The 19,874-nt window shown below is 38.2% G+C and overlaps 2 protein-coding genes and 1 long non-coding RNA gene across 5 annotated transcripts; 2 read left to right on the top strand and 1 right to left on the bottom strand.

Moving 5' to 3' along the window:
* Positions 1-799: 799 nt before the first annotated feature.
* LOC133741804 (uncharacterized) lies at positions 800-1,933 on the top strand. The gene is made up of 2 exons (XR_009862150.1): positions 800-988; positions 1,375-1,933. It is a non-coding gene; the product is annotated as an uncharacterized LOC133741804 (long non-coding RNA).
* Positions 1,934-2,455: 522 nt separating this feature from the next.
* On the bottom strand, positions 2,456-5,169 carry LOC133741812 (probable complex I intermediate-associated protein 30). Of its 3 annotated transcripts, none has more exons than XM_062169531.1 (8): positions 5,055-5,146; positions 4,726-4,790; positions 4,445-4,558; positions 4,185-4,235; positions 3,858-3,949; positions 3,356-3,436; positions 3,119-3,217; positions 2,456-2,803 (listed from the first exon to the last, which is right to left on the bottom strand). In XM_062169531.1, the coding sequence occupies exons 2-8, from the start codon at positions 4,763-4,765 to the stop codon at positions 2,615-2,617; spliced, it is 666 nt and encodes a 221-aa protein (XP_062025515.1). In that variant the 5' UTR covers positions 4,766-4,790; positions 5,055-5,146; the 3' UTR covers positions 2,456-2,614. The 3 variants fall into 3 exon arrangements, with proteins under 3 accessions (XP_062025515.1, XP_062025518.1, XP_062025523.1); XM_062169534.1 differs by having other exon boundaries at positions 4,726-4,784; positions 5,055-5,119; XM_062169539.1 differs by lacking the exon at positions 4,185-4,235 and having other exon boundaries at positions 5,055-5,169.
* Positions 5,170-16,333: 11,164 nt separating this feature from the next.
* On the top strand, positions 16,334-16,732 carry LOC133730732 (auxin-responsive protein SAUR40-like). The gene is made up of 2 exons (XM_062158271.1): positions 16,334-16,630; positions 16,721-16,732. The coding sequence occupies exons 1-2, from the start codon at positions 16,334-16,336 to the stop codon at positions 16,730-16,732; spliced, it is 309 nt and encodes a 102-aa protein (XP_062014255.1).
* The last annotated feature ends 3,142 nt before the right edge of the window (positions 16,733-19,874 follow it).

The following is a 19,874-nucleotide window of genomic DNA, read 5'->3' on the forward strand; positions in this document are numbered from 1 at the left end:
CGGTAGCGTCAGAGAGGGTGAACAGAACCCTCAGTCCCTCCGCCTCCTCTACACGGAGTGATCCATGCACCCGCCAGGCATTCCGGAACATCCCCAGAAAAGATCGATTATTGTACTCTCGAGCAGTGAGCAGCTTGCCCACCATAAACACGTCTGCCTGCCGCAGACCCTTTCCTTGTTTTGGTCGCAGATCAACCTGCTTCCTTCCCTCAGCAATCGCAAGAGATGAAGCCAGTCGAGCAGCCATGGCATCAACAGAAGACATTGTTGATGTTTGCACAGAAGCACCGCCGAAAACCCTAACCCTAGAGAGGAGGCGGCTCTGTTTTTTGGCTTCTTTAACTCTTACAATCTTCTCTTGTTAGTCGCTTGTTTTGAATAAATAAACTAAACTTATCTATAATGAGCGGTACTTGTCAGTTTTGATTGTTTACTTTGTCCAATACAGAAATTGATGTATGTGCCATTTTGATTATTATAAGGAACGAAATTATCTCTTCTTCTCCCAAAAAAAAAAAAAAGAATTTCCATTCAAATTAAGAAAAAGAACACTAATTAACGTAAACAAAATCCAAACTATTAAAACTGACCATGGTTTTTCAAATTCACCCACAGGTTTCAGAATCACGTATAATTTTTTATTCAAATTTTTCAAATTTAAAACTTTTCTTTTTATTGAAAGTTTCCATTTAGAATTCTTTTTTCAAAAGTCGCCCACAAGTTTTTAAATCCGGCTGTAGTTTTCAATGACGCCAATTGTTTTCTTTTCAAAACTACCATTCTAGAACACTCTGTTCAGCCTATAAAACTGGCCACATACTGCATTGCATAGCACAATTAACCAAATGAGTGAAAATGGTGATCAAGGATCCGAAGGACTCAAAAGTCGTAGACAAAGTGGAAGTTGTTGTTAGCAATTGCAGAGACTTATTGCAGAGACTTGTTATCCAAGTTCAATCATCGAATCAATGATTTACCAAATCTAAAGGTAAATAGATGTAAATATGTATATAGTTCTTTTTCTATTTCAATTTCTTGTTCAGTTCATCTTTGTGTGCCCCCATTCTTTTCTGGTAGAGAGAATCATATCTTGGTGCCCCTTCTTGATTTTCGTTGTTCTTATTGCCAAATTTTACTTTCTTCGCCTGTGTGATAATTTGGTCTTAGTATGTAAAATTGAGATTATCAACAAATTAACTACAGTTTTACCACCATTTTGATCGAGTAATGACGATATAATTGCTGCATTAAGTAATTTAATCAACGTTTAAATTCTCGAGGTTTCTCTGGTAAAAATATTTAACTTTTACATTTGGGCTACTTGAGGATTCACTGAAATTTCTTGAAAACTTACTTGGTGATCTACTCATTCAGGTCCCTACGGTCCATCCTTCTCCTCTTCCTGCAATTGCTGTTAGAACCTAGGAGTGCAAGGGTCCAGTCACCTCACCACCACAAGCTTGTCAACCTTGATGATGATGAAGAGCCCTTCCACTTGATATGGGGAAGAGCAGCAATGCTTGCGCTTCGGTGGGGAACAGGACCTTTCTCTGCAGAGGAACCGTCTCTACAGTCGCTTCGGTGGGGAAGAGGACCCGTCTCTGCGGAGGAACCGTCTCTGCAGTAGTGAGACAATTAGGGTCACCAAAAATAAGCTATTGAACAAAATAGAATCCCAAGTTCTGGATCACTCGGCCAAGCCTTGTCATACATGCAAACTACATGAAATACAGCCTACTCTCTTGCTTGCTTGGATATGATTTGGAGAGTTTGTTTCACGTGCCACGATTGTCTCACTTTAAAATTTTTGTTGAACTGGCTGTAAATTGTTTACATGTGCAATATTTTACAAGGAACCAAACGCTAATCAGTTGAATTATAGTTTGTAAATCTAATCGAGATATTTTTGAGAATTATATGACGCGTTTCTTTATTTTTGTTTTGTTCATGCCCTTGGTCAACCCAAGTCTTATAAAGCGGTCATGTTTTTATATGTGCAAATACATCTGATCATATTATTTACATAATCATTAATAGAGAGGACGATATAATAATAAAAATTTGAGAACTTTATCACATAATCAAAACAATAGAACTGCCCCAATCCCAAGTGATTCAGAGGTTGAGAATTGAGTTAATCTATACTATTATTAAAAAAAGAGAATTTGTCATCCAAAACAGAATTTTTTTTTACCAAAATATCCCTTAAATATTAAAAAACATTTGAACTGAAATATTCGAGAATGACAAAAAGACCAATTCACAAAATAAAAGAAATTTAACAAAAAAATAAAAATAAAAAACAAAAAATGTGAAGTAATTTTCTCCACATTCTCTGAAATAACTATTCACGTAGTTATCCACACATATATAGAGTGTGTTTGGAGTCTAGTATCAAATTAAATTAAGATTTCCCCTTTAAGAAAAATATAAACAAAAAAGAAGAAAAACCAAAAAACAAAAGAACTTGATGACATTGAACTTATTACTTGTGCATGGCTTCGTTTTTTTTAAGATCAGCGCAGCAGTAGCATTCATTTTTTGTATATAAATTGTTACTACAAAACAAAACTTGAATACAACCGAGTTTCACACTCCAAATTATTTTACAAAATCACTCTGTTCTTAAAGCCTTTATCCAATCAATTTCAAGCTTGAAATCACCCGGACCAGATCTAGCACCCGGGACACCACCTTCTGCATTCACTGAGAGAGACATACCAACAACGCGGGCAGGATTCATTTCCATCTCTGCGTCTATAACACTCCCTCTCCATGTTGGTAGATAACGAGAAAGAGGGATCTGGAACATGATGCAAAAATGAGCAGAGCTCCAAAATTCAATAATATATTAACCCTAAACAAGGTTGTAATTGCTCCAAATGCATAAGCTGTCAGATTGTCCTGGTGTTGTGCTATTTTTTCTTTTTGTTCATTCTATATCAGATGATCAACAGTATTGTGAGGTAGGCAGATGGTATATCTTTTTTTTTTTTTTTTTTGGTACAGAGGCATAAAGATTTTGAGAAGTCAACAAACAAGAAATGGCTCTGTATGAGAGAGCTAGGTCCAAGTATCACATAACTAAGCAAAACACATTGAGGTAAGTAGAACTTGCCTTTGCAATGTACCAGTTGTCTTTTGGTACAAAAAGAAAAGCCTGCCATGAATTATCTTCGTCTTGTCCAGGGGAATTTACCCAGTTTTCTGTATAAATCTGCATATGCAAGTCCAACAATAATTTATGATATTGGAAAAAAACAAAGAAAAAAAAAGAACAGAAACAAGGAAGTAATATGGAAAGTACAAATCCACTCAGCCCCTCTCAGTACTTGATCAAGACAAGAATAATCACCGTGGATATGTAGGATCTTCCGTCTCCTTTAACTTTTAGTGATATGGTATCATATGCATCCAAATCAATGAAGCCATTAAACTGCGTAGAAAAATAAATTTCAAACTGATGCAAACAAGTTTTAAGTGGATACTAGTATGCTGTAATTAAATCATTCCATCATTTTATGCTGAATTTGAAGAGGAATCCAATGTTTGCATGGTGGTCTATCTTATAAAAAATTAAAGAATCTGCATTGTGGTCACATCAAAGATACAAGCAACAATTTTCAAGTCCTTATTGAGTCTGAAATTGAAAAACAAAAGAAGATCTTCACTCATTTTAGGATTAGTTGAATCAACAACTTCCAAGAAAAATAGGAGGACCTATACATGAAATTCGGATCAAGAAAAGCAAGATAAGAATTATGGTGCTAATACTTTAAAACCAAACAGGAACAATCATTCACCACAAGTGCTACAGAAAAGCTTATAGCCCTAAAATGTTGGAAATATTGTTCAACCTTTTTGGACCGCATTCCACAAAAGCCACTCCTGTTCATCTTCCACTTTGAACCCTCAGCAAAATCAGAAGAAAGGTTACCCGAGAAAATTCCTAATACAAAAGGTAAAAGTTAGAATGGATTCATTAAGTAAGTCCATAATAATCAACTAGCTTATTGAGGATTCACAAACTTTGAAATTTCATAAGTTACATTGCTATCCTAAACTCTGCCACCAGGGTACTCACATGCCTTGTCACTTTAGCAATTTGTAAAAGTCATCAATTATAATGCATGCAACTGGTTTCCAGAAACTATGATATGCTTCCATAAGTATGGGACATTTACCATTGAGTCCATTTCCAGTATCTGATATCTCTAAAGATGCTGAGGACAACCCTGCAACATCAATAGACATTGACATGCATCTATCAACAAAAAAAGAAAAAAGAAAGAAATAAAACCTACAGGTCTATCAACTGATAAAAAGCAAAATTGCACACATGGGACAATCTTGACTATGAATCAATTCTAAACTGCACAATAATTCCTAAATCCTGTTAGTCGTTTCTTATACATGCCTACAAAGGAGAGAACAAATTATGTACCTCCATATTCAGAATCAGAATATAAATGCCACTTCTTCAGCTCTTCCTTTGAACCGAAATTAAATATATATCTCTCACTGGGAGGCACCAGGTCTTCGACATTCCATGTGAGAGCTAATTGCAATTCGATGCACAAGAAACAGAATAGTGACGATATAAATATTTAAGTTCATTTATCATAAGTGAAAAAAGCCAAACATCTCCTCTAAACTTGAACCACTGAACAGGGCTTAAGCAATGCTCGTAGAATGTCTTAAGTAACACAAAGAGGAATATAATACCTTTCTTGGTTGCTTGCAACAGTGCTCGAAACCTGGACATTTCTCTTTCCTCAAAGTTCCTACACCTAACAAAAACAGCTCCAATGTTCTTAAAATTCTAGAAATTCATACGTAATATAAAAGCAATTGTGAAGTGTGAGAAAGTGATTACGAAAGACTAAAAACCCATAAGGAACACTAACTCTCCAAACCCAGCAGAGCAAAACCCATCTGCCCCAGCCCAGAATCAAGACAAGAAAGAGAAAAAACAACATGATAATCACAAGGGATTTATGAAATCTCAACTGGGAGTTAGAGTTCAAACAGGTTGAGGATAGAGAGAGGCTTACCGAGCTGGTTGGAGTCGAGCACCCACCGAGTTGAATCACACTCTTTCACTCCCACCGCTTACAAGTACTGTGTATCGATTTGCAAGACTTTGTTTTTCTCTTCATCTTTCGATCTAGAACAAAAGCCCAGTTCTTTTGAAGCCCACATCTGTGGAAGGCCTAGCCCACATTTCCCTCTTTGAAGTTTCACAATCATCAACACGATTCCACTTTTTTTTTTTTTGTTTTTTTTTTTTCAAACCAAAGAAAAAAAAAAAAAAAAAAAAACCACGACATTTATATGCGCTCATATACAGTCTTACGGATAAAGACCAGAAAAAAAAGTAGAGAAACTAGGAACATTTGAGTTTGAGATGGATAATGGATAATGCATAATGGATTAATGATCAATAAGAGAAAATAGAAGTTTTAGGTGAAACAAGAAAGTTTAAGCGCTAAGCATAGTTTAAATGCAATACAACCAAACCTAGCATTACCGGTGATCACGAGAATCAACTTTATATTACGCATTAGATGAAAAATTCCATAATTATTTCCATTCAATTCTAGTCAATCAAAGACAAGAAATAGAAACAGCAACAAAAATAGAGAAAACCAAAGAATATATTCTGCCCAACCTAGTGGCCTAGTGGTTCTTGCCTAGTTGGGTGTGCTCCCCAACCTAGGTTCGAACCCCGAAGTTGTCAAAGTGGCGAGGCACTGTGCTGCAATGCACAATTGGAGCATTTCACATGCGCCGAATGAGTTTATCTTGGGCCTAGGAAGCCTTTGGGTTCCCCTTGACAAAGTCAAAAAAAAAAGAATATATGATAAGCAGAAGCTAGCCTTAGGATACCTTATGATATACGTTATATTCTTTCTTTTTTTAATCGAAGTAGGTCAGCTAGTTTTATAATATTCAGCAAGCAGTACCAGAAACGACACACCCCTGAGGGGCCGACAGAAAGAGTCGTCCTTAGGACATACAAAGTACCTATTCTAGAGAAAATAGAACCTCACACTCCCGGGTACACCCACCTTTTAAGGAAGTTCACGTACCTTATTTCTAACAAAACCTAGAAAACTCATAAGCTCTTTGAATAAAATGTTACAACCGAGCATCTAGATTTTGCGACCCAAAGGAAATTTAAATATTGCTAGTAGATGAGGACGCAAATTCCTCATCTACCATAATAAAATAAAAAACAAAAATGAAAAAAGCATCCCGAACCCTAGCAAAGATTGAAGCCAAAGCCCAAAAAGGGCCCAGACCCAACCATATGCTAAGGACACCCCAAGCAGTGGCTTTTCCCATCACCACGCCGTCGCCGCCGCCAGCTGCAGCGCCACCGTCCTCGTTGAATCCATGTAGCGATGCATCCCAACCTGCCGCGCGAATCGGGATCCTAAATCCGACCCTAATCTCGGGAGATCCAATGAGGTCTTCACTTCTACCACCAGTACTCCAAAGCAGAACACAAGCATGAGCCCGAATCAGGCATCCAGATCCGATCCCGCGCGATCCCAATCTTGATTCTGACCCTAGTATACCAGCCTGCACGAACTGAAGTCGACAGCCGGAGATCCAAGCCCGGCACCAGGAGTAAGGACGTCATTGTAATAGTCTTTCGACCCAAATCCGTGTCAAGAACACAACGATTTGCCCCCACCCCAATAACCAAGGTAGCCGGTGCCTGAACCGACACCGGAAACAAAGCTCCCCATCCATAAATTAGAGCAGCCCCAAAGAAGAGAACCCAGTAGCCCCAACAATTCAAGGAGACACGACAGAAAACACCGCCACCATAATCCTCAGGCCAACCAGAAGAAATAAAGGAGAATAACCCCGCTCTCCTAGCCGCAGTAGCATCACCAAAAGCCATGATGAAGAATTTTATCGAAGACGGAAGTCGTCGAGCAAACCCTAGCAGAGCTAGGTCACAAAATTTAATATTTTCTCTAGCTCAAGATAGAAAGGCACCGGACTTGATGATTACTTACTAGAAAAAGATTTTAAAAATATAACAAATTACATTTAAGTTATTGACAAAAGATGACTTTACAAATAAATCATCTAAAGATTGAATTAAACATATAAGGACTAAATCTTACAAATAAGGACAATGTGCTCTCCACTTGCCACATGTCATGAGTTAATTTACTTTTTTATCCTTAACTACTTCTTTTAACTTCTAATCATTTTATAAAGATCAAATCTTACAAGTAAGGACAATCTGCTCTCCACTTGCCTCATGCCATGAGTTAATTTACTTTTTTACCCTTAACTACTTTTTTTGACTTCTAATTCCCTTATGTTACTTTTTTTTTTTTTTGAGAATAATTCTTTATGTTACTTTTATTTCCTTGATAATAATCCATTTATGTTACTTCACAAAATCTCACTCTCTTACTACTCTCATCTCATCATCTAATCCTGCTACTGCACTCATACTCGTCCAGTTCTGCTACTTGTTTTCTGCTACTGCACTCGTCATTGCTCAATCCTGCTACTGTATTCGTCCAATCCTGCTACTGCACTCATACTCGTCCAGTTCTGCTACTGCACTCGTCATCGCCCAATCCTGCTACTGTACTCGTCCAGTTCTGCTACTTGTTTTCTGCTACTGCACTCGTCATCGCCCAATCCTGCTACTGTACTCGTCCAATCCTGCTACTGCACTCATACTCGTCCAGTTCTGCTACTTGTTTTCTGCTACTGCACTCATACTCGTCCAGTTCTGCTACTGCACTTGTCCAATCCTACTACTACCCTCGCTGCACTCATACTCGTTCAGTTCTACTACTACACAGTAGCACATAATAACAATAAACTGCAGAAAGAAACTTCAATTAAACACAGTAGCAGGTACATAACAATAATAAACTACACAAATAAACTTCAAATAAAATGCACACAAATAAACATCAAATAAACTGCACACAGTAGCACATAACAAAAATAAACTGCAGAAAGAAACTTCAAATAAACTGCACACAGTAGCACATAACAATAATAAACTGCACAAATAAACATCAAATAAACTGCACACAGAAGCACATAACAATAATAAACTGCAGAAAGAAACTTCAAATAAACTGCACACAGTAGCACATAACAATAATAAACTGCACACAGTAGCACATAACAACAATAAACTGAACACAGTAGCACATAATAACAATAAACTGCAGAAAGAAATTTCAATTGAACACAGTAGCACATAACAACAATAACACAGTAGCACAGTAGCACATAACAAATACAACAATAACACAGTAGCACAAATGCAAGAATAACACAGTAGCACATAACAACAATAAACTGAACACAGTAGCACAACTACTGCACTACTTTTGTCTGAGAACAACAAGTCTTTCAAAAAAAATCTGAAATGCAACTATAATACCACCATCACAAGCAAAAGCACAACTACTCCAAACCAACAGCTATTATCTGAAGTCCCAACAAGTGACACCACATTTTAAGTATAACCCCACCACAAGCAAAAGCAAACTCAAGTAAGCATCAGAAAAAAACCGACTTATCTACAAACCAAACAAACCCAAATATCATTTCCAGCTTCTCTGCACAAACGAGATGCTGAAGACTATAATTTATGCTGCTACTGTATGTGCCAAAGTTAGTGTGTCAAAGTCTCAAATTACAAGACTCAGTAAACATATAACAAGACCTTTGATCAACCACAGCTGACTCCAATAATTACTCCTAAAACTTGAACATGAGATCACACCACAGACTCGAGTTCAACCCATATTTAGCAGATTACGTGCTTAACCGAAATTAAAAAAAAAAAAAAACACAAGCAGCTAAACTATTTAGGACAAACTATCATCCAAAACTAAATTGATGCAGCAAACTAAACTGCTTTCAGAAATCATATTCCTTCATCTACAAATCTAAACTACAGTTCGTTTTGTAACAAAAAAAAACTACAGTTCATTCAACTTTTCTTTTTCTTATTAAAACAGAACTCTTTGAATCCCAGAAAATAGCCAAACTAACAATTAAACTCTCATTCTCATAAATCCCATATCCCATCTCATAAAACCTCTCAATTCATTCTTAACAACAAGTTGCAACCACAAACTAAACATTAGTGATAGCCCAAAATCAACAGCAACTGACCAATTCCTCATCGGATTTCAGAAATTTGATGTTCCTGGCCGTCGATTCAGTTGATCTTCACTGATCGAAACCAATCAGAGCTTCTCGCAGATCACAACCAAGTCGGAATCATCCGAAACGAGGCGATCATCATCAGCAGCGACGCCGCCATCCCTCTGTTCCTGTCGCCGGCGTAAGAGCGCTTGGATGAGGCGGACTTCTTTGATGCCTTGAGGAGACGATGCGGGAGCTCATCGCCAGCTTACGGTACTTTGCACATCAGACCTCTGTTTTGGGGTTATTCCATCCTACAGTGGCGTCACTGTAATATTAACAAAAAATTGTTCAAATTTGTAATTGCGGATGAAACGCCAGGAATTAAGCCTGCTTTATTTTCTTTGGGCCCGGGCTCCTTGTCCTTATTTGTATAAAACTTACAAAAGGTGGGTTTTCTGTTTTTCAATCTTTGGTCTGTTACTTATATGTAATTTTCTATTAAAAATACTCGTGTATACAGTTGTATATACGTTATATTCATGACTCAAGTTACAAAAAAAAACGTATCCAAGGGGTTTGGAGGCATATTACATTCACTAGAATATGTTGTTTACTAATCCCTCTAAAACCCTAAATTCTGTAATATTCACCAAATTACACTCTAGCCATTAATCGCATATGCCTCCACACCTCCAATCCCCATATGGGTTGAAGTGACAAGTCCCCAGCCCTCTATTTTCCATAAGAAGTTCATCTTCATCCTCCATAACCAACAATGAGGTATAGTAATTTGAAGTCGTCGTTGGAAGTAAAACCCTAATCAAGGCAGTCATGAATTCATTACAACCCGGCACGTCGTCTTTCTCTTTCATCATCTCCTCTATCATTTCCTCAATCATCTCCCCACTCATCTCCCCCACCTCAGATCCACCATTAGTCCCTTCGCGATACTCGCCTGGCTTGACAGGAAAAACGGTGTCGTTCATCAAATTAAAGTATCCATCACCCATTATATCGTCCTCCAAAACCCTAATTTCGGGACAGCTCGAACTCAAAGGAGTCGTTTCAACTATCTTCGGTCCGACCACTACACCGTCGCTTTGGGGAAAGTTTGAACTGGAAGGAGTGGTTTCAACGATTATAGATCCAACCACGGCATTGTCGTTTTGATAATCGGCATTGCCATTAGGGCCCATTAATTCCAACTTTCCGTCATCCAAAATATTGTTCTCCAAAACCCTAATGGGGGAATCCTTCGAAACAGTGGTTTCAGCTATCATATGCATACATCCGATCACGGCAGCGTTGTTTTCATTCAGAGAACAGTTCGAAGTCGAAGGACTGGTTTCAACTATCATAGATCCGACTACGGCGCTATTGTTTTGATAATGGACATTGTCATTTTGGGAACAGTTTAAACTTGTCGAAGGAATGCTTTCCACATTCATAGATCCAATATCGTCTTGACAACTGATGCAATTGGCATTTTGGTTAGAAGACAACCCGGCAAGGTAACGATCGGTGATGGCGTCACAGCTTGGGGTGCCGAAGCCAAAAACCCTGCCGCATTCGGAAACAACGACCACCGCGATTTCGGTGCCAGTGAGGCTGCTGAGTTGGTCGGCTTTTTGGAAAAGTCCTTTCTTGCGCTTGGAGAAAGTGACGTGGCGGTGGTCAAGTGCTTCTACCTTCTTCATTTCGACTTTTCTCCGGCCTAGGGTTTTCTTTTTTGTGCCAATGGAATTGCTGGTACTCTCTGCAACAAAGGGAGCCATGGCGAATTGATTGATAGTTTGATACGAACTCGAAGCTAAGAGATGAATCTTCACAGAGCGCGAAAGCTTTTGCCTTGTTGTATTACTATCGGTCCTATTTATAGATGAGAATCAGTATCTTCCCCTCTTTCATATAGGAAAGGGTAATTCTTAGCATTGGCGGGCCCAACTGCTACCATTGTTACCACTAGACCATTAATTGTGCCTAGAGCTGAGGCCACATATTTTCTTTGTGATGAAGATCAGAAGATGATTCAAAAAAAAATCTTTAGTGAAAAAAAGAATTTACAGAACAAAAATACAGACATTTCTCCCTCCTAGTTGATCAAAATGTAACACTAGAGATCCAAATGAAACGCTAGAGACAGAAAAATGGTCAACAATTAAACCAATAAGGATCATGACCTAAAATAGCTAACTTGACCTAGATGTGGCCGCAGCTTGATTATGTGAGATGCCCCGATTATGATATTAGTCCTAAAGTTTGTAGCAAATTAACCTCTCAATGTACCACGTACTCATGATGTTATTATGGTTAGGGTTTTTGTCCATTTACCCTAATTCTAGATATTTTTTTTTTCCACTTACCCCATTAATTTTTTTTAATTCCCCCTTACACATAAATATTCTAGGGAAAATTTCACAAACAGTACACCAAATAAAGGCAACTAATAATTTTTATACATAAACTTCTAAACCGATCATTTTGGTACACGAAATCTGAAACCCGACCCACTATCCATACACGACGTTAATGATGCCGTTAACTTTATGTAATTTTTCATTTATCAAGGGGTAATTTAGTACTCTCTCACTCTAACTCTTCGTTTTGGTCAAAAAAAAAAAAAAAAGAAGAATAAGGATCTTCTCTCTTTGACTCTCTCTCTCTCTCCACACACCCAAACCCAGAAAACTCTCCGGCAACCACCGCATCTCCTCCACCTTCCAACTCCACACCCATCAAACTCAATCCCACTTCTAATTCCACCACAACCCATTCCACTTCATTCGAACAAGACTCATCAATCTCTCTCCTTCTTTCCCCAATCTCATCTCTTCTAATCCACTTCAAATTTGGGGGTTTAATTAGGGTTTCCACCTTTCAAATCCTGCTTCCAATTCATGGCTCCTAGAAAGAAACCCAACTATTCTTCTTCCACCGCTTCGTCTCGGAAATCGAACTCGAAAGCTCAGCCTCAGCCTTCCAAGTTCAATACACCCAGAACTCTCAAAACCCCCAAACCACCGCCTCTTCCGCTCCTCACAACCCTAAGCCCCCAATCCCCGACTCTTCCACCACTCTTCTTCAGCTCCTCCACATATCTCCTCCCCACTCCATTCAAATGGTCTTTCTCCGCCACCAAACACCAACACCTTCTCACACCTAAACCGGCCTCCTATCCTGCAACCCTCCATTCTCCTTGTTTATGTAAAGCCACATGTCATTGTCGGTCCCTCCCGTGCTGTCGCCGCCGACGAAGACGCGGTTCAAGTCGGCGTACTCGTTAGCCATTGATCCGGCCTGGTTCCGTTCGCATGGGTGGCGACCCATTGGAGAGAGGCCCAGGAGTCCTCATAGCAAGTGGGTATGGGTCGGGTCGGGAAGAGGCCGTACTCGAAGGAGACCGCGATGACGTCGACGGTAGAGTAGATGGTGGAGACGTAGTCGTGGTAGGTGGAGGAGAAGGCGGACAGCGTAAGATATGGGTGAGTGAGAGAGAGAGAGAAATAGATGGGTGGCCAGAGCAAGAGAGAGGAAGAGACCAATTTACCCCTCAAATTATGCCAGGTGGCAGAGGTTCTCATGGTGTCATTAACGTCGTGTATGGATAGTGGGTCGGGTTTCAGATTTCGTGTACCAAAATGATCGGTTTAGAAGTTTATGTATAAAAATTATTAGTGACCTTTATTTGGTGTACTGTTTGTGAAATTTTCTCCAATATTCTAATAAGGTATTCCCTAATACCCAATTAAGCTTTTTTTTATTTTTTTTATTTTTCAGACTATTTTACCCTCATCCCTTTGTTAGAGAGAGAAAATGGAAGAGAGAGAAGCCAAAGGAGACTTCGCGGGAGTCCGGTCATCGGCAGCCGAATTCCGGTCACCGCCCGCCGGCCCCCGGACTTCTCTGAAAACCTCTCCGGAGGTCCCTAAAAAGGTCGTCAGAAAGGTTTATTGCCCCTAAATAGATTTGTATTTGCCCCCCAATAAACCTCTATTGTCCCCCAATAGACGTCTATTAATTGGGGCAATAGAGGTTTATGAAACCTCGCCGGAAGTCTCCAAAGAGGTTGTCGGATATCTCATATGGAGCCAGAGAGGTTTTTTGTCCCCCCCCCCCCCCCCAAATAAACATTTCGGTCGCCGGGATTGGAACTAATCTCCCTAAAATTAGACAAATAAAACTTTGATGAAGGAAAAAAAACAAGGAGATTACATCAATTAATTCAAAACATCTATTGCCCCCAATAGACGTCTATTGCTCCCCATAGACATTTTTTTTTTCTTTTTTTTTTCCTTATGGGCATTCTGCCCCAATTTTACCCAAAAAAAAAATTGATTTGGGCATCCAGAAAATGCTCTGGGCACCCACATCTTCTTCTCCTCCCATCTTCGACTTCGACGGTTGCAGACCTGCCTTCTTCGAGGCTTGAATTCGCTGAATTTCACCATCCTATACATTCATTCCATCACAATCAAATTCAAATAAAAAATCCAAAACGCAAACCAAAATCAAAATCAGGATCCGTAAATCTCTCTCTCTCCAGTTTTGCATGTTTTCGATCTGGACTGGGACCAACGAGTCTTCGAGGTCGATTCCGATCTGGACCTAGTCGTCGAGGTAAATTCTGATCTGGATCGCCACTGGGAAACCCTAATTCCGGGGAAGGAGTAGTTGTCTAATCCGAGGAGATCGTTCTGGAAGCCGTAATCGGACTTGGAGGCTGAGTAGTTGAGGTCGACGGCGACGGTGGACATCAAGCTGGAGCGTGATCTTCATGCCTGGAGCGTCGTCGGTATAGAACCTCAGCATGTTGTTTCCGACACCAAAGCCATCGCCGTCGTCCATGCCTCCGGAGCTGGAGCCACCTCCGCAAAGACGACGTCACTTGGGATCTCAGAGCCGTGGTTGAACAATACGAAGAGAGAGAGAGAGGCATGCTTTGTAATTTTGTAATTAAACTGAGCCTAAAAATAAAGAATGGCATGCTTTGTAATTTTGTAATTAAACTGAGCCTAAAAATAATCTTTTGCCTTTAAATGGGTTAGTGAGAATAAAAATTTGTTGCTGGGTAAATGGGATGACTTTAGCCAATTTTAGTGCTTTGGGTCAAGGACCCTTCTGGTTATTATTAATTTAATTTCCAATAGCTTTTCTATTCTTGATAGGGAAATCATGCATGCTGCATGTCTTGTGGACTTAATCACACTAAACCTCTCATCATTAAAAGTTTGAAAATATAAGGACAGAATATGATTTTCTGGAAAACGGGGATTGCAGTGTACTGATCAATCCTTACTGGGCAACAGAAACCAAAATAACAAACTAAACACCAGATTTTGGTTACGCAGTGAAATCCTCAAGTATGAGATTAAAAACACTGCGGGGCTCTTACTCTTGAGAACCCAAAATAAAGATCATCATATTGAAAAGGATATGTTCTTTTACAAACTTTGAATAGCACTAGCTCGGCTATAAGATTCACACAAAATCTAATACAAAGTTTGTGTTCCTTCTAGAACTCCTTCACTTGAACGATCTTCAAATCTTGTTCTTATTTCTTCATAGTCTCCCTACTGATCTCGAGAGAGTATTATGCATATGAAACTATGATCACAAACACTTATACATGGACCAAGTGTTTTGGCTCTTTGTGAAGACACAAACTCAAACAAACATGCAAGACTCAAACCAAAAATTCTTGCGTATATGAAGTGCACTTTTGCCGAGTATATTCCTGCAATATATATTCAACCAGCGGCAACCACTCAAACAAACCAGAAACAACCCTAATTAGACTTCTATTAGGAAAGAGCTTTTATTCCAAGATATCCACAAAATCCTAAAAACCCTAGGGAATCAATTACACAATTTCATAAATAGAAAAATATCTTTAAATAAAGAAAGTTAAACCTCAAAGATATTTTCCCGTTTTGTATGGAATGCCAACACACCAAGTTAATCAAAACTTGTACCTACAAAGTTTGATAACCCTTCCTTTTTTTAAATTAAAACAAGTTTTATAATCCTTAAAACCTCGATTTTGTGCCGTCATCATTCAACGCGACTCTTTCGCCCTGTACAGAAATCTTTACTCTAGTTAATTATCTCATGCAGTCATGCTACTTGATTAAACACTCGCGAGCTCATGTGCTGAACTCATGCCGTGTGAGTTAAGACTCTTGAGCTAGATCAGAGTCAATATATACAATATACTGTTCAAGAATTTTTCCTTTTAGGGGTGTATAAGCCGTTATGGTAGCTTGGTTTGCTTGTCAAAGCAAGATGCAATATTTGTAAAAGTTTGCGCTAATTTATTGAACAATTTCCTCCTCAAACTTTTTATATAAGAGCAAAACAAACCTTCCAATTCCCCCTCAAACTTTTTATATATGGTTCCAGATTCCTTGTTTGATTCCGTAAGTAAAGTACAAGATTACTTGTTAATTCAGTTTAAGATTCATCTTAAAATTTACTAGTAATTAACTAATTAACCAATATATAGCTCAACGTACTACTTGTTAACTTAAACTTTGTCTCCAAACCCTGTTAACTTCATCCAGGTACCCATATATCCCTGCTTGCTTGTACTTGGTCTTGGAGATGAATGTGAACACAAGCAAACATATATATATATGGCAATCATTTTTTTTTTCGATAAGGAACATATGGCAATCATTAGTTGTTTAATTATTTAAACTTCTAGATACACATTAGATAGTAAACACCTAGCAATTGGATGTTTATTTAAATTTGTAGATGGAGGGTCGGCAATGAATTAAGAATTGTTTAGTCATCGTCTGATTGACCCATTCACAAGTTTCACTTGATTTCAAATGGCAAAGACAAAAGCAGATTAATGAAGATGATACTGACAGACCAAAATAATAGTAGTTGCTGAAGAAGAAAATTATTGAGCTATTATCAACTTTGTAGTCACGGTATGTTGCCTCCTTAAAAGACAATGCACATTTGCATTAACAAATTAAATTTAAAAAGTCACAATCATTAACTTAATGACAGAAAAAAAAAATATCGTTAATCAACGTACGTCTTATGGGGACAAATCAGTAGGATATCATAGCAAGGTACGCAGAGTACTTAATTCTGTACTCTCAAGGGAGCGATATAAATTCCAAATAGAAATTATCCAAATGAAGCTTTAGAGGGTTTGGTTACCATGGGGATTACAGGCAGTAAGTTGAGCCAGATTATTGGAGTGAACAAGAGACTGAGATCGAGCACTCCAGTTATGACTCCTAGAGGTTATGTGCCTGTTTGTGTCGGAGTCGATGGCGATTTTCGGCGGTTCATAGTCCATACCAAATTGCTTGGACATCAAGAATTTATGGAGCTGCTGTATAGATCAGCTGAGGAATATGGTTTCTGCAATGATGGGGTTTTAAGGATCCCATATGAAGCTAAGGATTTTGAGGAGTACTGGATGATCAAAAAGTCCAAACCAAAGGTTTTCAAGGTTAAACCAATCTAGCAAGCTCTAGTATTCACAGGATTCATGTCAGTTTATTGTTTATTGTAATTCTTTTGGAATGATATGTTTCTTCAGGTTGGCTTGTGAATACAAATTGTGCGCATTTTTTCGGAAATATTAGTTTGTCTGCAATTAAAATTACCTCCATCTCTTCTTTATGGCAGCTCAATTTGACTTGATCTTTTTTGTTCTGATGAGTGTGCCTGTTAGTTATCTGGATTATTGTGTATAACTACACATGTAGAACAATATGATGGATAAAAACTATTGCAAGATCTAAGCAAAATATGTTTTCAAATTAGCTGTTGTAGATCAACAAGTAGGGCTTGGAAGCCTTTGTTCTTTCTTTTGGTCAATGAAGCCTACTTCTATGGTCAGAAATTTCTGCACGATAATACTTTTCAACTCTTTTATTGATTTTTGTCCTTATATTCAAATGCACGTTAACTACAAAACTTTTGAGGTTCCCATTAGCAAATCCTAATAAACTTTCTTCGCATGAGTAAAATTAAGACCAAGAGGTACATGGTAGTTTCATCGAGTCTTTCTATATCTTTTTGGTTCTTCTTATCGTTTGAAACATTTTTACAAGTACTGTCCTTAATATTTTACTTTACCGTTACCGATCATAATATCATGTGAAGTTCTTGTATATTTCATATTAAAGACTCGACTGATGAGTACGTACTCACTCTGTCAGTCACTAGTTGGCCGGGTTGGGTCATCAATATGGAATCGGTTATCATATTTTATGGCAAAACAAATGGTTGTGGCTGTGTCTGTGTCTGTTTACATAAGCATTTGATGTCGCACTGACGCACTCTAACCTTGTTACAACTTGTACTGATTGCTGCCAGTCATGGGGTCAGCATCAGTTCCGCCCATAATTTTGCCTCTGCTTGTGGACCAAAATAGCCAGCAGCAGTTCCTTCTACACCATATATCTATCTCTCATATATATATATATATATATTTCCTGCATATATATTTAATTTCTTCAGCTAAACAATTAGCCCCTCCATTTCTGAACTAAAAATTACAAGACAAAATTCCTAAGACCAAATCTAAAGACGGCAAGACGCTACTCACATAGATTTTTATGATCTCATTAACACTATATATCAATCAACAACTCTCTCTCTCTCTCTCTCTCACATTTTTTTTTCCTAAATCAAATTGAATAACTTATCTCTTCCCCTTGATTTAAGCTTTTTGTATGGGGTTCATAAAGAAGGTCCATCTACCACCAAATTGCAAATAGCCAGGTACTCAATAATATCGAACAAAAATAAGCCTGTGGGAAACGCCCATAGTACCGCACACTGTTTATTGGTCTACCCCAACATTTATTGTATACGCACTACTGCTTTGAGCCATTCAAATGATTAACTAAGAGCATCTACACACAGTGTACGTTAAGCTTCTAAGTGATAGTTGTAAAGTTTAATGATGTATTGAAATTGCCAGTTTTCCTTGTAGGCGTTAGGTTTCCAGTCGAGCTAACCAAATCCTTTATTATGTATCACTTCACTGTTTAGGTAATCAATTTCCAGTTTCCCATTGGTTTCCTCTTGCATTTGGAGAAGACTTTTCCTACTGTAATTTGGAGAAAATAATTCAAAGCGATCATATATATAGCCAATTAATGCATAACGTACAATGTATTGTAGATAACGTAAATTTTGTCACCAAAAGAATTTTTGAAAAGAAAAGGAAAAAAAAAAAGTGACGGCTTTCCCAGAAGTATGAAATCAAAAAATATGACGGGCAAATTGATTTCAAGAAGTGGCAAGCAAAGGTGCAAAAGGTCCTTGTTGTGCAAGGCTTAGCCGTAGCTTTGGGTGGAAAACCCGAAGCTATGAAGGAAGAGGAGTGGAGAAAGTTTGAGCTCTACAATCCGGTTGTACTTGTCAAAAGAGATTGATCACAATATCAAGGCAGAGAGGTCGGCTAAGGAGATTTGGGTAAAACTCGAGAAACTGTACACTTTGGAGAGGGCGCTTATAAACCGCTTTGATCTCAAGAAGCAGTTTTATAGGTTAACCATAGATGAAACCACTACTATACAAGACCATCTTAATAAGTTTAGTAGGATTCTTGGGGAATTGTCAAATTTAGATGTGAAGATAAGTGAGGAAGACAAGGTATTGGTTTTTCTTGCCTCGCTTCCTAAGAAGTATGATCACTGGGTGACAACTATGTTGTACTCTAGTTTTTGAGGAAATCACTTGGGTACTTCTGTTTAATGAGAATTATTGGTGTGACATGAATGCCAACAATCATGCAGGAGCCGACTATCTGATTATTCCTAATTATTTTGATTGTAGACGATGATAGCCCTACCTCTTTTAAGTTGTACACGTAATAACTTAAAATCAATATTTCGAGAATAAAATACTCAAATATTTCTTTTACTTTCCTTTCTAAATATTGTCTCTCTTTTCAAAATAAATTGTAATTTTAAAGATGTTGTACTTTGGTCTTAGTCTGTGAATAGTATAAGTAGGGCCGGGGGGTTGCAGGTGGTGCAACCACACCTAATTTTCGATTTTTGGTGGTCTCTAATAGTTCAGGACTTATAATATAAAATTTCATTTACGTAATTTCATTTTACCTAAACGATAATATATTTAATTAATATTTTTTATATTGTCATTTCTACCCTACTGCGTATAAAATTTAGGACAAAAAATACAAATCCGCAGCATCGGGCGGGCGAGCTGGCTAGTAAATTACAAAGTCATTCAAAAGTAATGTTCTCTTGTCAATATGTTTCACACAATAATTAATTGACAAAAAAGTTAGGGGCATAGTACTGACAACTCTTTATGATTTAATAAAGAAAACTTCTTCTCAATTACATCCCAAATAAAATACAGGGCATCCTAAGAAAAGAACAAGCATGATTAACTAATTTATGAGCCACAGAATTGGCTTAACAATAAGCATGAGTAAAGTAAGAACTTGTGATCAATATGCTGCAGATTGCAGATCATACACACGTCCCAAGAGAGAAGTATGAGGGATGACGCTTTGCTTAGTTGCTAGCTTGGACAACAAAGAGTCCGTCTCAAAGATAACCGGAGAGAGCCCCTACTCCAAAGCATGAGAGACAGCTGCCCTCCCCACCACAACCTCAACCTGTTATGTAGAGGAGACATTAGTAACTCTCCTATAGAAACCATCAACACATGCACCGAGGAATCCCTAGTAATTACTCCATGTTTAG

Source organism: Rosa rugosa, chromosome 1, assembly GCF_958449725.1.
Source record: "Rosa rugosa chromosome 1, drRosRugo1.1, whole genome shotgun sequence".
Taxonomy (NCBI): domain Eukaryota; kingdom Viridiplantae; phylum Streptophyta; class Magnoliopsida; order Rosales; family Rosaceae; genus Rosa; species Rosa rugosa.

Bases quoted from the DNA above. Each gene is read 5' to 3' on its own strand.
- LOC133741812 (XM_062169531.1), bottom strand. From the start codon at position 4,765: ATGTCCAGGTTTCGAGCACTGTTGCAAGCAACCAAGAAAG. The intron at 4,559-4,725 runs GTATTATATTCC...AATTGCAATTAG, and splicing joins GTTGCAAGCAACCAAGAAAG to CTCTCACATGGAATGTCGAA. The intron at 2,804-3,118 runs GCAAGTTCTACT...ATCATGTTCCAG, and splicing joins ACAACTGGTACATTGCAAAG to ATCCCTCTTTCTCGTTATCT.
- LOC133730732 (XM_062158271.1), top strand. From the start codon at position 16,334: ATGGGGATTACAGGCAGTAAGTTGAGCCAGATTATTGGAGTGAACAAG.